This window comes from Kogia breviceps, chromosome 10 (assembly GCF_026419965.1).
Source record: "Kogia breviceps isolate mKogBre1 chromosome 10, mKogBre1 haplotype 1, whole genome shotgun sequence".
NCBI lineage: Eukaryota > Metazoa > Chordata > Mammalia > Artiodactyla > Physeteridae > Kogia > Kogia breviceps.
The window spans coordinates 75,879,043-75,895,871 of NC_081319.1; the positions used below are offsets into that span (position 1 = coordinate 75,879,043).

The following is a 16,829-nucleotide window of genomic DNA, read 5'->3' on the forward strand; positions in this document are numbered from 1 at the left end:
CTCCTCTACTGCCAGGACATCTTTTTTTTTAGAGATCATTGTGACCCAGCTGCCCTGAAGGTATTAAAGACCTCTCCCTGAAGAATATCCCTTTTACTTTAGGCTCAGGGCATTTTCGGGGAATAGGAGTCTCTCAGTGCCCTGAAAATGTGAAATGTTCAAAAGATTAGATGTACGTAAATACGGGATTCCAGTTTCAGTTAACAAATTCAGAGATGTTTCATTAACTTGCTCAGGGTAATGAAAATTAGAGAGTCCTGTATTCTGAATAATCCGGGGTCTTGCATAAATTATTGGTATCTCAAATCAAAGGAATAGACTAGCATTTCATTTGAAGTTTACAGGCCCTTAGTAAGGATTTCACAATTTAAAGTTGTACGTTTGTTATAGGAATATTAAATGCTTGGTTTTTCGCTTTGTTTTTTGTTTTATAATGCAGAAAAATATGATCCATTATTCATGCACCCTGATCTGTCTTGTGGAACACATACTGGTAGCTGTGGGCACATTATGCATGCCCATTGTTGGCAAAGGTAATTTATATTCTTAATATTAGTGAAGAGAAACTTCTCCAAAGGCTCAAAATTAAAAATTTTAATAAAGGAAATTCCATTCTAGAAAAAGGGAGAAAGAACTAAAGATGTTTGAAGAAGAAAACTCCATATTACTGCCTAATAAATAACAAAATTAATTTGCTTTGTCATTACATTTAAAGGAGTGACTTAGAAACTTCATAGTATATCAAATGTATTTTTTAATGTGGGGATCTAACAGACTAGATAAAGTAAAGGATTTTTACAGTGGTATAAACCCTAGAAATATGTCTTTCTTTGGGTCCAGGGTGAACAACTCTTGATTCTGAAGATGCTAGCACTTATCTGGTTAGTTCCTAAGATTGTCAGGGCTCCCTGAGCTGAGACGGGATAACTTCAAACTTATTCTACTTTGGTGCTTTTTGTGCTTCCGCAAAACCAACAAATCAGTGCTGTTATTTTAGTACTCTGCTCATTTGAGTTGTTATGAACTGCCCCTAGTAAGTAGTCACCAGCACTGGGGGAGTAACCGCAGAGCACTGGGACCAAGAAATATGCCACATTGTGAATGATTGTTTGCAAGGCAGTCTTTTTTTGATTCTCCTTTTTTAGAACTCTTAACCCATTTTGGTAATTACAACAACTCAAAATTAAAGTATCACTGTTAAAAATAATTCAGGTCATTTCAAGATTTTAATTTTTAGATTTTTTTTTTTTGTGGAAACACATTATTTAAAATGTTGAAGCTTGTGGCTCTCATTTTTAAAAATTACCATTGTTTTTGATACCTCATGTTTTCTAATTGTAAAGGTATTTTGATTCCGTTCAAGCTAAAGAACAGCGAAGGCAACAGAGATTACGCTTACATACAAGCTATGATGTAGAAAATGGAGAATTCCTTTGTCCCCTTTGTGAATGCTTGAGTAATACTGTTATTCCTCTGCTGCTTCCTCCAAGAAATATTTTTAATAGGTAAGTTTTGGCTCATAAAGCCTTTATATCAAAGAACTAGTTTCCTTTGAAGGTAATGAAATAATAAACCACAGCTGGGTGAGGAGATCACTATAGGTAGATGCATAATGTTTTCCAAGTACTTTCCAAACTTTTTATTTAGTTATTTCTTCTAGCTGACCTATGAAATATGATTTTGGTTTTTAGAAAGTAACAGGCTAAAATTTAACAGTTTCTTGGTCACCTGTAAGCACTATAAAGGATGTAAAGTTCCCATATGTTCATGAAAACTGTCTCCTTTATTTCTAAAACCCGACTTTAAATATCTCCCTCATACTTTTTAAGAGATGCTCAGTAAATTGATAGGAGGAAGAAGGGGCAGCTCAAACTGACATTATTGAACATACTAACAATTAAATATAATTTTTTGCAATTTACTGGCCAATTCAAAAATTGGACCAAAAAGTGAAAATCTGTTAGTGTATTTAAAATGCAAAGTTTTTGTCATTTCATAATTTTTAGTGCACTTGTAGTTAATAGGAGTATTAGACATACTCATTTCAGATATGAATTTGATAGTGTCTCCTCTTCAAACCTGACCCTTGTTACTCAGTTTATGGTATCTTGTCTTACATTCACAAATACTAATTTGCATTTTGTGAATATGAATCATCTGTTTATTTCTGTGCTACTATTTGGGTTTAAATAAAGCAGGGTCAGTTTTTTACTCTTCAATTTTAGGAGTTAAAACCATGGTGTCTTAGTCTATGCTACCACACAGTGTTCTTAAAATACCGTTAGATATGCATGTAAGCTCGTACATTTTAATCAAAAGTATATCATGGTGCTGACTTATACCTGCATTTGAACTGGTAAAGAAATTAGTCCTTATTAGATTAAGAATTCTCTGCATGTAAGGAGAAAACAATCACTTTTGTAGTTCAGGTTTTGCTTTTTTTCCCAGGAGAGTCAGTTATGGCACATTTGTTAAAAGAACACAGGCTGTGGAGTCTGATATAGCTGGGTTTGAATGCCACATCTGTCCCATATATGGCCTTAGTCAAGTAACATAGCTCTAAACCTCAATTTCCTCATCTGTAAAATGGGTACAATAATATAACCTATTTCATTAAGAAGATTCTGAGGATTAAATATAATACTATAAAATGCTTACAACATAACTAAGTGCTTGCAACATAATAAGCACTCAGTAAATAGTGTCTGTGGTGTGGTGATTGTGATATTTAAGAAATACTAATAAATTCCAGTACCAAAAAAGTGAAATATTTGACAGATAATTCAGTGTGGTGCTAATAATTATTATCATTATATTGACAAATAATGTATTTTCATTTCCATTGGTAAATACCTATTCTGACTTTTTAAAAAGCAACAAATTTTCCCCTAGGTTTTTTAAATTATTTTTTTGGTTTTTTAATATTTGAAGTGTGTCTAAAATATACCTGTGATCATTTAAGGAGTCTTTTTGTATCTTAAACTAAGCAGCAACAGAATACTAAACACTCTCTTTAATCTTTTCTAGCAGGTTACATTTTTCAGACCAACCAGATCTGACTCAGTGGATTAGAACAATATCTCAGCAAATAAAAGCATTACAGATTCTTAGGAAAGAAGAAAATACTCCTAGTAAGTTCTGATAACCTGCTTTCATTTTTCCCTAACGTCTGAGACCATTGGCAAATATAGTTTCAGAATAAATTGTTTTAAAATATTTTAAAACTGAAACCTCTCACTTTAAAATTTGACTTTCTCTAATTTTCTTTGTCTTAATGAACTAAATTTGAATCTGCTACATTATTTCTTATTCCTTGAAAACACACAAGCTCATGTGAAGTTTATGATAAATACTTCTCACTTACTCCCCCATTTTATTGAAGAGCTTCTGGGGGTGGGGGAGATATAACTGAGTATGGAAGAGCTGGCTTTATTCTCTGTGGGCTGACTCACTATATTGTTGGCATTACCAAAGGCTTCCCAAGTTTGATAGACATGCACTGCACTTCCAACCTTGAGGGAAAGCAGTCTGAGCAGAATTTATACCATTGGTTTATAAGGAAACAAAACAGCATACTCTTCCTTTTTTTACCTTCCCTAGCTACATTCCAGTGGCTTTACTTTCAGGAGAAGTGCAGTTGACTGAAGAAGGTACCTAGGTCATCCAGAGCAATAGTGTTTCTCATGCTTTGAGTGTATATCATACGGGTTTTCATTAATGGGAATTTTTCCCATTTTAAAAAAATTCTTTGACCTAAATTTAGAATGAAATTTATGACTGAAATTTATAGAAATATTGTGGACTAAAGAATAATAGTATAAAGTGCTTGTTTCTGTAGATACTGCCTTATCAAAGAATTTAGAAAATGTGGATGAATTGCAGCTCCCTGAAGGATTTAGGCCTGATTTTCATCCTAAGTGAGTATATTATTCCTTTTAAATTTAGCCCACTTGAAATGAAAAATTAAGTCAGCAGTTAGTAAGAATATCGTTTGTCGGGCTCCCCTGTTGGCGCAGTGTTTGAGAGCCCACCTGCCGATGCAGGGGACATGGGTTCGTGCCCCGGTCCAGGAAGATCCCACATGCCACAGAGCGGCTGGGCCCGTGAGCCATGGCTGCTGAGCCTGCGCGTCTGGAGCCTGTGCTCCGCAATGGGAGAGGCCACAACAGCGAGAGGCCCGCGTACCACCAAAAAAAAAAGAATATCGTTTGTCAAGTTAGGGAGCAAAATGTTATAGCACACTGATCTTGAATTCTGAGACTTAAGAATTCTGAGACTTACTGCAGGTGTATTGATAAAAACCTAAGAACTACATGGCATGTTTAATTCTCACAAACCTCTCCTAGTCTATGTTCCTGACTCCCTCCTACACCCCTTTATCTGGCTCTCCTTGACAACACCTCATCAGTACATCTAAACCTAAGCTGCTCAGCTCCCCCACCAAAGCCCATGCTTCCTTCTGACTTCTGTTTTCTATTTATGGCCCCACCAACCTCTTAGTAACTCAGGACCAAAACCAGAGTGTTTTCAGCCTAATTTTACCCATAGCCAGTAAGTTAGTTACAAGGTATAACCCAGATTCTAGAGCTAGACTGCTTTTGTTCAGTTCCAGCACCACTGCTTATAAGCTGTGCAACTTTGTGCAAATTGCTTGGCCTCTCTGTACCTCACTCAGTTTCCTCATTTGTAAAGGGAAGATAATAATATCTACCTCATAAGTGTTATAAAGTGACAACACATTTAACGTTACCTGGAAGCTGTGCCTGGCAAATACTAAATTATTCAGTAAAAATATTACTGGAGGGCTTAAACAGAAAGAACATCAGTCCTGTGCCTCTCACATTCCTCCTCCCTATCCCCAATCCTGTCATTTTGTTTCTTCTGCTACATACTCCAATATTTCTAATTAAAATGCTTAATCAGCTGTGTCTTGATTTATCATTTTTTTAAGCAGTATCTTTCTGTTGACTAGTAATTTAGGATTCAACTTTGACCTCTACCCTATTCACTTCCTCGCCAGTCTACCTAATAGAGTTATTTCACAATTTTTGGTTAAATCATTTGTCAGTTTTTATATTATAATTGTTTCTACTGATAAGTTGTGTGTTAAATTTCCTTTCTTACACAATTTTGTTTTCCTGTGGTTAATAATTACCTTATTTTTTTTTCATATACTTGGTTTTCTATGTATATAATACTTTTTTTTTTTTCCCTAAACGTTGCAATAGACCTGTCAAATGCCTAGCGGTAGCTATCAGTGCTCAGATTCATCAGATGATCTTCCTTCCTGGAGCCCTCCTCCCACAGCCTTTGCCCTCCCATGCCAATCAGGACAGGGCACAGCTGTCACCCTGAGACTTCCCCTAGCCCTGCTCCTCTTGTTTGCTGGATCTTGTATCCTCTCTTTCTTTTTTTTTGGCCGCACCTGTGGCATGTAGGATTTTAGTTCCCTGACCAGTGATTGAACCCACACCCCCTGCTTTGGGAGTGCAGAATCTTAACCACTGGACCACTGGGGAAGTCCTCTCCTCCCTTTCTAAATTTACTCCCTCATGTTGCATCTCTCAGCAGATTCATATGAAAAGGTGCCTGGGTGTTAAATTTTCCCTGTCTGAAAATACATTTATTGTATCCATATGCTTGATGTATGGTTTGGGTATAGAATTATAGGTTAGAAGTAACTTTACATCTAGTTTTTAATTTTTTTTTTTTTTTTTTTTTTTTTTGTGGTATGCGGGCCTCTCACTGTTGTGGCCTCTCCCGTTGCGGGGCACAGGCTCCGGATGCGCAGGCTCAGCGGCCAAGGCTCACGGGCCCAGCCGCTCCGCAGCACGTGGGATCTTCCCGGACCGGGGCACGAACCCGTATCCCCTGCATCGGCAGGCGGACTCTCAACCACTGCGCCACCAGGGAAGCCCCTACATCTAGTTTTTGAAGGCAGTGTTTACTAACTTCTAGCACCCACTGAGAAATTAACACCATTCTGATTCCTGTTCCTTTGTAACTTTATTACTTCTGGAAACTGTTGTGATTGTCTCATTAATTCCCAATGTTCTGAAATTTCTCTGTGATATTCCTTGATATGTGAGTCTTTCTTCATTCATTTCACCACGTTTTCAACAGGCTCTTTGAAGATTCACATCCTTTAGTTTGAGGAATGTTTTATTTTGTTCCTTAGATAATTTTCTCCTCTTGGTTTTTCCATTCTTTGAGGTAATCCTACTGTTAGTTCATTCTTGGTCCTCTTGGATTGATCCCCTTATTTATTTATTTATTTCCTTCCTTCCTCCCTCCCTCCCTTCCTCCCTCCCTCCCTTGCTTTCTTTAAGTGTGTATGTAGGTATGTATGTATGTATGGCTGCATTGGGTCTTCATTGCTGCACACGGGCTTTCTCTAGTTGCGGCAAGCAGGGGCTATTCTTCGTTGCGGTGTGCGGGCTTCTCATTGTGGTGGTTTCTCTTGTTCCGGAGCACAGGCTTTAGGCCCATGGGCTTCAGTAGTTGTGGCACGCAGGCTTAGTAGTTGTGGCTCGTGGGCTCTAGAGCGCAGGCTCAGTATTTGTGGCGTACAGGCAACTAAGCTCCACGGCATGTGGGATCTTCCCAGATCAGGGATCAAACCTGTGTCCCCTGTGTTGGCAGGCAGATTCTTAACCACTGCATCACCAGGGAAGTCCCCTAATTTTTTTTATAAATTGGTTGTTTTCTACCCTGTCTCCATTTTCCCTGAGTTCCTTTTTTCTGCTTGTTTGTTTTGGTGTTTATTGATGTTTGATTCTTTTTTTTTTTTTTTTTTTTTTTTTTTTTTTTTTTTTTTTTTTTTTTTTTTGCGGTACGCGGGCCTCTCCCGTTGCGGAGCACAGGCTCCGGACGCGCAGGCTTAGCGGCCATGGCTCACGGGCCCAGCCACTCCGCGGCATGTGGGATCCTCCCGGACCGGGGCACAAACCCGTGTCCCCTGCATCGGCAGGCGGATTCTCAACCACTGCGCCACCAGGGAAGCCCCTGATTCTTTTCTTAAATGTTTATTGGTCCTTGGGTGACTTCAAGAACAAGGCACTAAGAAGCACACTGGATACCTGGTGGGCAGGTTGGAGCTTGCTGACCTATGAGCCTCACAATGAGGTGATCAGGCCCCTGCCACTCTTTCACTTGGGACCCCCAAATGTCAATGGGTATAAACGGCTTTTCCTGAGAATTCTTCACTGGAGAAAATAAAATCTATGGCAGTGGTACACATTGCTGATGTTCTTGAGATGGGGAAGAGGTCCAGGATCCAATAGTTTAGTGTGTAGACCTTCACCCTAATACCTTGTTTTCAGGCCTGTGCCTCACTGCTGCTAGCCCAAGTAGAGCATAACCCCTCTCAGGCAGGGACCGTTTGCATGTCTTTCATTCCCCCTTTACATACAACTATCTTTCGGTAGTTTCAGTGGTTCAATTCCAACATAGAAAATAGCTGTTAAGAAAATAGCTGTTAAGAAACTGAGCCCTTTGATTGATATGAGCACATTGTTTTCAGCTCATTGTTTTCAGCTAATCCTGTACATGTTCACTTCAGGAATCCTTACTCTGAAAGCATAAAAGAAATGCTAACAACATTTGGAACTGCTACTTATAAGGTGGGACTAAAGGTTCATCCCAATGAAGAGGATCCCCGTGTCCCCATAATGTGCTGGGGTAGTTGTGCGTACACCATCCAAAGCATAGGTAAGAGACTCAGAGTTGTGTCTTGAAATCTCAAGCATACGTTGACATGAGTTGTGTGTAGAATCCTGTATTTAAACAGAGATGTTTAAAGTGGGCAACAATATCAAATAACATAAAGACTTTGAAGCAGGAAATGTAGTGTGCTGACAAAATATTAGATTGACAGTTTATAACTTAACCACAGCAACAGAGTACTCATTTTAGTGGTGGTTATAGCTTCTTGTCAGTTAAGGGAATGTTTCCTCATTTTTACTTCTTATCCAAAGTTAATTCTTGTGAAATGACTTAAAGATTTCAAAACCTGACAATATTGTGCTTTCGGGAGAATTTTTTTTTTAACTTGTAATAAAATGTATAAAACGTAAAATTTACCATCTTTACCATTTTTAATCCTCAGAAAGAATTTTAAGTGATGAAGATAAACCATTGTTCAGTCCTTTGCCTTGCAGACTGGTAAGTTATCAGTTTACTCAATTCATGGAATGGTGGAGTAGAAATTAGATTGTTCTGCTTTTTTTAATCCAAAAAACCTGAAATGGTTATTTAAGTATAGGTTCACTCCTTTTGAGGTAAAATCCATTTTCTGTAACAATACTGAAGACGTAATGTTTATAATTTAATTTTTCATTATTTTTCTTTTCAATAGACTTCATCTCTTTTGGTTAAACATGTGAAAAAATGGGGTGGGGGGAGACTAAAAACAAAGTGCTTGTTCTTGAATGTTTAGTGCCGTAGTTGGAAATAGAGATTAGAACATACCCTCTACCACATTTGACTACCCATTATAAGCAACATGTAAATAAGTACAAATTAATGTCAAAACAGTACATTTAATGCCTAGAAAAGGGAAGGAATATACAATTAAAGCTTGCTAATTTTTACAATGTAGCTAGTGTCAACTTCTACTACTACTTACCATTCAAACTTAACAGTCAAAAAAGTGCATGTAATTTTATTCATGTAGAATCACCTGGGGAGCTTTTAAAAGTGCCTAGGCCCTACTATGGGTCAGTTAAATCAGAGTCTCTGGAGATAGGCCCCAAGCATTAATATTTTTTTAAAAGCTTCCCCTCCCCCTCCCCCCGAGGCCAGGATTGAGAACCACTGATGTAAAAGCCCTAACTCTTTGGAGTTTTTTAAAAATAAAGATACCTGGTCACTTTGACTTATTAAATTTGACTTATTAAATTGGAATATTAATATAACACCATACAGGAGTAGACCCTGGTATTAAAACTGCCCTGAATTGTATCTTGTGATAAATCAGCAGAATAGCAGTTCCCTGTATTCTTAACTGTGATATATGATGGATTGGGATATGACTATCAATGTTGACTGTGACATTCTTTTGCTACAGTAAATAAGAGTTGATAAGTATGCTGATATTGAAAAGGCAATCACAAATGTATAGAATATAGTTTACTTTGTCTGGTGTTTAAGGCAGCTCTTACACATTTTCTTGATTCTGTGTACTTCACTCTATCTCTTTGGCACACTGTCGGCTCTTCATCTGTTTTTCTGCTAATATGATTTTGTGTAATCTGTTTATATTGATTGTTAAAGCAACCTTGCATTCCTAAAATAATCCCAACTTGGTCATGTAGAGTATCCTTTTTATATATGATTATATTTGATTTGCTTTTTTTTTTTTTTTTTTTTTTTTTTTTGCGGTACGTGGGCCTCTCACTGCCCACCCCCGCGGCACCTCCCACCATGGAGCGCCAGGCTCCGGGCGCGCAGGCCCAGCGGCCATGGCCCACGGGCCCAGCCACTCCGCGGCACGCGGGGATCCCCCCGGACCAGGGCATGAACCCGTGTCCCCTGCATCGGCAGGTGGACCCCCAACCACTGCACCACCAGGGAAGCCCCTTGATTTGCTAATATTTTATCTAAGTTTTTTGTCTATGTTCATAAGAGAAATTTAATTTTTTAAAAGTATATAACCATTAGGGATGAAATTCTATTTTTTTGACTTCCGCTTTTCAAATTTACATACCTCTCCACTGACCTTTCCCTCCTATATCAGAGGATAAGGGACCTCTGGGTAAAGTGGCTTATCTTTCCATCTATTGTTTGGAATCAGTTATCCCTTCATCTACCTCTTTCACTCCTGGTACTTGCCCTGTTCACAAGTGTACTCCATTATTCCTCTTACTCTTGCCCTCAATATTATCTTCTCTCACCCTAGTTTTTTCATTCCTTTTTATGACCAAGCAAGCCATTTTAAAACATATTTCACTTATTTTACCATGCAATGAAAAATGTTTAAATACAGATAAATAGCACCTACAGTTTTTAATTTCACTTCACATCCTAAGAGAAATTTTATACACAGCGAAATGTCTTTAAACAATAATGTATACTGTGGCTCCAATTTCTTGCTAACTCTTCACTTTTCAACTCCCTGCAGTTTGGCTTCACCACCACCACCTCTCGCCAACACTTTCTCACTTTTTGGAAACACCTCTTGCCAAGTTCACCAAATGATCTCATTATCATTGTGAGTGGGCATTTTTCAGCCCTTATTTGACATTCTATTTACTTAATTCTGATAACTACTTCTTTCTGAAACTCACTTTCTCTCTTGATTTCTGTGACATTCCTGGTTTTCTCCCTACCTTTCTGGCGGCTCCTTCTCAGTCTGCTTTTCCTCCTTTGTGCTATAAATGTTATTTTAAACCCCCAGAGTTTGGTCCATGACTCAATCATCTGATACTCTTCCCTGATCAGCCCCATCTATGTCTCTGATTCCAGTTATATCCAAATGATTCCCAGCTGTTTATCTCTAAACCAGATCTATTATCTCAGTGCCTGTTTCATTTTTTCACCTGCATCTCCTAAAGATACCTCAAAGTGAACAATCCAAAGTAATTTTTCTCCTATATTTAGAGTCTTAGTTAATGTCACCACTGTCCATCCAGGTGACCAAGCCAGAAACTTGCAAGTCCTTTTGGATGCATCATTTGGTCTGGATGTTCATATCCAGTTGATCAGCAGAGTTTGTTGAATTTCTCTCCTGCATATTTGTCCTAGTTCTTCCATTCCTACTTCTACTGATTTGGTTCAGCCCCTATATCTTTTCTTGCCTAGATTATTGTAACTATCTTTACCCTGAATCTCACTCTCTCCTAATATATTATCAGAGAGGTTCTCTAAAAAGTAACCCTGATCATATCTCTTAAATGTTACTTCTCCATTATCACTCACCTCCTGCCAATCCCCACATCCATGGGGCAGGATTGCAGAATCATTACTGGTCCCCAATTGCTAATCCCAGGCTTTTGCCTCTACTCGAGTGCCCTAAACAGATGATTCCTCTTTAAGAAGTTCTTCAAGCTTTGCCTTCCGTGGAAAATTTCTGAGCCATGAAGTGGGGTATACCTCATCTGTGATACTGCCTCCTTTAGCTGTCCCCTCCCCCCTTTTCTTTTCCTTCCCACCCTCAAGGCTGTGAGCTACTTGAGAGCAGGGGGTGGGGGAGTGAGTTTTCATTTTGAGATCTTCAAAACCAAGACTAGCGTATGGTAGGTCCTCAATATCTATTGAACCAAACAACATTACAAAAAACTTAGAAAATAGAGGATTAAGCAGGAAGAAAAAACTTAATCAATCACCCATCTGTCTTTTTCATTAGCATGTTTACACTTTATTATAATAGATATTTACATGTAGTTTTGTTTCTACTCTATTCTTCACTTTACATTTAGAGTTTTCTCATTGTTCCTACATAGTCTCCATAACAGTTTTTGATGTTTACAGACACCCTGATTTGTATAACCATCTTCTTGCACATAGTTTCCCCAGTATTTGAAGTGTTTCCCACATTTTAGAGTATTTATTTACACTAAATATAAAGAAATACTGCATCACATTCCTGGGAGTCTCTTTTGTTTGCTGTCTGTCTTGACGCATGTGTCCTTAACTTTTCCACAGAGAACTAGCAGCATGGTAACAGGACATAGCCTTGTTTTATTCAGCATACAATTAGATATTTTCCATTCCATGCATTCCATGTTAGAGGCATGCTATTAAAGATGTCATAGATTCAGTTCCATACCATCTAGAGGTTTCATTGTGCATCCAGCTTTACTTCAACTAACTGTGCTTTGAACTAACATTCCTGAAAGAGGAGAACTACTTCATATGCTGGCTTCTTTGTTAATTTTGTCATCTCTTTATTTCAGGATGACTGTCTTAGGTCACTAACAAGATTTGCTGCAGCACATTGGACAGTGGCATCACTTTCAGTGGTACAAGGACACTTTTGTAAACTTTTTGCGTGTGAGTATTAATACATGTACCATATATGTTATGATAATTTCTTATCTTCTGTAATTTTGTTTTTAATGGTGAAACTTCCCTTCATTTTGAAAGAAATATTTTGGTAATACTGTTTGTCTTATATACAAGTTCTAGCTCATGAATTCATAATAGCTTGCAAAAAATAAATTTAAACTAGATTATATACATTTTAAAAATAATTTAATACTTACGGTGACATATAATATGTGCTCATGTATTTTTCTTTAAACATTAGCATTGGTGCCTGGTGACAACCACGGAGACCTTCCATGCATATTAGATATCGACATGTTTCATTTATTGGTGGGTATCTTATAATTTGTGTTTGAAATTTTTATCATATTATATAGCTTTATCTTATACTTGATGAGTAATGCAGAGGCAGACAAGAGAAATTATCACCTGTTATTCTTACGACTTCTGAGTATAATTCTTTTCTGAAGATCCTCAAAAAGAAAATGTTAAGGAATCCAGTTGAGAGACTTGACCTTGGTGTCTAATCTAGTCTGTCTTACTTTTTGCCTTGTGGCTGAGGTCAGTAACATAACTTCTCTATGCTTTTCACTATAGAGAAATAACACTAGTAATATAAGGGCTGCTACCAACCCATACGCTGCTTCAGGGCAGATACAGCCCTCTGGTAACACTACTTAGCAACAGTCTCTTTGTGTGATTTAGGGAAAGTCATGTCTTCTGAACAAGTGTGGGTGGTGCCAGGTCAGCACTGGCCAGGCAGTGGGTGGCTGAAGTTCAGCCCCACCTCAAGCAGGTCCCCTTACTCAGGACACTGAGTGTACCGCCATGCACAGCAGCCCCAAGTGCTGCCCCCTTAATCTCTTTGGGCATCATATTCTGTGCCTGTAAGTTGGTTAATACCTACCTGATACAATTGTGTCAAAACTTAATGGGATAATCAATGTAAAGAGCTTAGAGCAATGTGTCCCTAGTAAATGTCAGCCATTGTTATTGTTCCCATTGCTCCTCTGAAAACCACCACCACTGACACCACCATACAGGCAGCAGGAGGCTAACAAGGGAGCTAGCATTTATTGTGTACCTGACTGCTTTCACATTCATCTTCATTTAGTCCTTACATCCTTATTACTGAGGTATTAAAAACACGTATATTATCGCCAGCTCACCAACAGGGAAACTGAGACTCAAAGGAATTGTCTAAAAGGTTCATAAGAGGATCTCAGATTCTTACCTAGATCTTTGTGGGTCCAAAACTCATGCTTTTTCCATTGCTCACTACCTAGAAAGATTTCAAGTTTTATTTTTGTTATTATTAACGATAAACTATATATAGGGGAATCACTGGATAAATGAAATTATAATGCCCATCAAATGAAACAATAATGCTCTAAATAATTTTCTTTAGTCAATCCTAGTGGAATTTCTAACATGTGTACCCTTTAAGAACAAAGATTTCTTAAGGGGAGGGACTGAGCTCACAAAGAGATGCACATTAAGAAAATGGAAACGTGTTCAGCTGTGAAAGGAAAGGTGCTCTATCTGATCTTCTGTATTTGGTATCCAGGTGGGCTTGGTGCTTGCCTTCCCGGCACTGCAGTGTCAAGATTTTTCAGGGATCAGCCTTGGCACTGGGGACCTTCATATTTTCCATCTGGTTACTATGGCACACATCATACAGATCTTACTTACCTCATGTACAGGTAACTCCTTTTTGTCAGATTCTTGAAGGAAGTACTGGAGTTTTTTCAGTTTAAAAAAAAGTATAAAAGGAAAAGGTGCTTGGATGAGAGCAATATATAGACTACAATTAGGCTACTTGTAGTAGTAATTAGTAAAATAAACAGTAAAATCGTGTTTGTGAAAATTTTTGAAACAATTTCCCTTCTGTTAAAAACCTTAGTGATGTGAATGTTTTACTTATTTTTTTAATTTCATAAGCTTAGTAATATTTGAGTACCACAGACTGTATATTTAGCAGATTTTACTCACCGCTTGATGCCTGGCACCCTGAAGCACTTTGGCTTCCTCTCCCTAAGAGGCTCTTGTTAGGATGGAGATCAATACTGTGTTTCGACCTGAGGGATTAAAGTTTTATGTGTTTTCTGAGAGTATTTTCATATTACATGTGAGTGTATGAATATGTTTGAGTGCTTAAATGGTGTGGTCATCAATCCACTTAGTAGGCAAATAACAGAGTACTAATATTGCCTTATCTTTCAGAAGAGAATGGCATGGATCAAGAAAATGCTTCTGGGGAAGAAGAATTAGCAGTTCTTGCTTTGTATAAAACACTTCACCAGTATACAGGAAGGTGAGGTTGTACTCTTTACATGATAGGCAATTCCCCAAATATTAGGAGGTGGTAGTATGAAAAACGAATTCATTTGTTAAATAAGGGAAATTGCTGTGGGCTCAGTAGTTGCAGCTCATGGGTTCTAGGGCATGTGGGCTTCAATAGTTGTGGTGTGCCAGCTCAGTAGTTGTGATTCGCAGGCTCTAGAGCACAGGCTCAGTAGCTGTGGCGCATGGGCTTAGTTGCTCCGCGGCATGTGGGATTTCCCAGACCAGGGCTTGAACCCGTGTCCCCTGCATTGGCAGGCAGATTCTTAACCACTGCGCCACCAGATAAGTCCCTTCACTTGGCATTCTAACAGTATATGTCAAGAACCATACTGTTTGTTCTTTGACTAAGTTACCCCATTTCTGAGAATCCACACTAGCAAAATAATCCAACATATAGAAAAACGTATAGACATAAAGATGTACACTGGTATTATTTATATTAGCAAAGAATTTAAAACAGTCTAAGAGTTTGCTTATAGGGAAGTAATTTAGTGTAGGTTATGATTGATGTTATCCAGAATATTAAAATTCCAATAAAATTATGGTTTATGATCTGAAAATCATGTTAATTTTAAATTTTATATGTTACAGGTACAACTGTGTAAGACAGATTAGTATGAAAATAGTTTTCCAAAGTAATACCTGCTGTTACAAGGTTATAGAATAGTGGATAGTGTTTTTATTTTCCAAATTTTCTCTTTATATAGCTGTATAACTTTTATAAATTTTAATGACAGCATTGGAGGGTATATCACTAATTATACCTGACATCCTGTAATAGGGCTACCCATACCTTTTAAGCCAATGTGCTATCAATTCCAAACAGTAGTTGTCTGTTTTCACACTGTGCTATAACTAGAATGACCATTTTTTAATTACATTTCCCAGTTATCATTTTTCTCTTTCACAGTGCCTTGAAAGAAATGCACTCTGGTTGGCATCTGTTGAGGAATGTCAGAGCTGGAATCATGCCTTTCCTGAGGTGTTCTGCTTTGTTTTTCCATTACTTAAATGGAGTTCCTTCCCCACCTGAAATTCAAGGTAATTTCTAATTTCTTTCAAAATGTAGGAAATATATGTAGTCTTTCACTCCAGCAAGTTAAGAATTAAAGTGCATTGCAAAAATGAAAACTTATTAAGTTTAGGTCATAGCTAATTGACTATGGTGATGTACAGATTATAGAATTAGATGCATATTTACGTAAATATCGGATTTTATTTGGATGTCAGTAAATGTACTCATTTTGTACATGTACAAAAATATACTTGTTTTGCTTTCAGATGTTAAAATTGTTCAATTGTATATTATTCATAAACTGGGTTCTTCAGATTTTAAAAAGTGGAAAGTGACATATTCAGGTGTGGTTTTTTGTTGCTTTTTTTTTTTTTTTAACTTTTGATTTTATATTGGAATATAGACAATTAACAATGTTGTGATAGTTTCAGGTGCACAACAAAGCAACTCAGCCACACATATACTTGTATCTAAACTCCCCTCCCATCTAGGCTGCCATATAACATTGAGCAGGGTTCCCTGTGCTATATAGTAGGTCCTTGTTGGTTATCCATTTTAATTATGGCAGTGTGTACATACATGTCGATCCCAAACTCCCTGACTATCCCTTCCCTCCACCCTTCCCCCCTGGTAACCGTAAGTTTGTTCTCTAAGTCTATGAGCCTGTTTCTGTTTTGCAAATAAGTTCCTTTGTATCATTTCTTTTTAGATTCCACATATAAGAGATATCATATATTTCTCTTTCTCTGACTGACTTCACTCAGTATGGCAATCTCTAGGTCCATCCATGTTGCTACAAATGTCATTATTTCATTCTTTTTAATGGCTGAGCAATATTCTATTGTATATATGTACCACATTTGCTTTATCCGTTCCTCTGTCAATGGACACTTAGGTTGCTTCCATGTCTTGGCTATCATAAACAGTGCTGCAATGAACATTGGGGTGCATGTATCCTTTCGGACCATGTTCTTCTCTGGATATATGCCCAGGAGTGGGATTGCAGGGTCAAATGGTAGCTCTATTTTTAATTTTTTAAGGAACCTCCATACTGTTCTCCATAGTGGCTGTACCAATTTACATTCCCACTGACAGTGTAGGAGGGTTCCCTTTTCTCCACACTCTCCAGCATTTATTGTTTGTGGATTTTTTTGATGATAGCCATTTTGACTGGTGTGAGGTAATATCTCATTGTACTTTGGATTTGCATTTCTCTAATAATTAGCGATGTTGAACATCTTCTCATCTGTCTTCTTTGGAGAAATGTCTATATAGGTCTTCTGCCCATTTTTTATTGGGTTGTTCGTTTTGATGATATTAAGCCTCATGAGGTGTTTAAATTTTGGAGACTAATCCCTTGTCGGTCGAATCATTTGCAAATATTTTCTCCCAATCTGTGAGTTGTCTTTTCGTTTTGTTTATGGTTTCCTTTGCTGTGCAAAAGCTTTTGAGTTTAATTAGGTCCCATTTGTTTATTTTTGTT

The 16,829-nt window shown here is 37.8% G+C and overlaps 1 protein-coding gene across 10 annotated transcripts in view; it reads left to right on the forward strand.

Annotated features, from left to right (window-relative positions):
* The window catches only part of UBR2 (ubiquitin protein ligase E3 component n-recognin 2), a 114,786-nt gene that overhangs the window by 81,799 nt on the left and 16,158 nt on the right, over positions 1 to 16,829 (forward strand). For 4 of the 10 annotated variants that reach the window (XR_010835098.1, XM_067006224.1, XM_067006229.1 and 1 more), the window contains exons 31-42: positions 440 to 533; positions 1,344 to 1,505; positions 3,028 to 3,131; positions 3,839 to 3,917; positions 7,562 to 7,710; positions 8,108 to 8,163; positions 10,121 to 10,210; positions 11,895 to 11,991; positions 12,248 to 12,315; positions 13,553 to 13,688; positions 14,209 to 14,299; positions 15,242 to 15,372. Coding sequence is in view for 7 of the 10 variants with exons in the window: in XM_067006224.1 (XP_066862325.1) it covers positions 440 to 533; positions 1,344 to 1,505; positions 3,028 to 3,131; positions 3,839 to 3,917; positions 7,562 to 7,710; positions 8,108 to 8,163; positions 10,121 to 10,210; positions 11,895 to 11,991; positions 12,248 to 12,315; positions 13,553 to 13,688; positions 14,209 to 14,299; positions 15,242 to 15,372 (1,257 nt within the window). In the remaining 3 variants the exon portion in view is untranslated. The remainder of the gene's footprint in view (positions 1 to 439; positions 534 to 1,343; positions 1,506 to 3,027; positions 3,132 to 3,838; positions 3,918 to 7,561; positions 7,711 to 8,107; positions 8,164 to 10,120; positions 10,211 to 11,894; positions 11,992 to 12,247; positions 12,316 to 13,552; positions 13,689 to 14,208; positions 14,300 to 15,241; positions 15,373 to 16,829) is intronic. The other 6 variants (XR_010835099.1, XM_059075623.2, XM_059075625.2 and 3 more) reach the window with 3 other exon arrangements.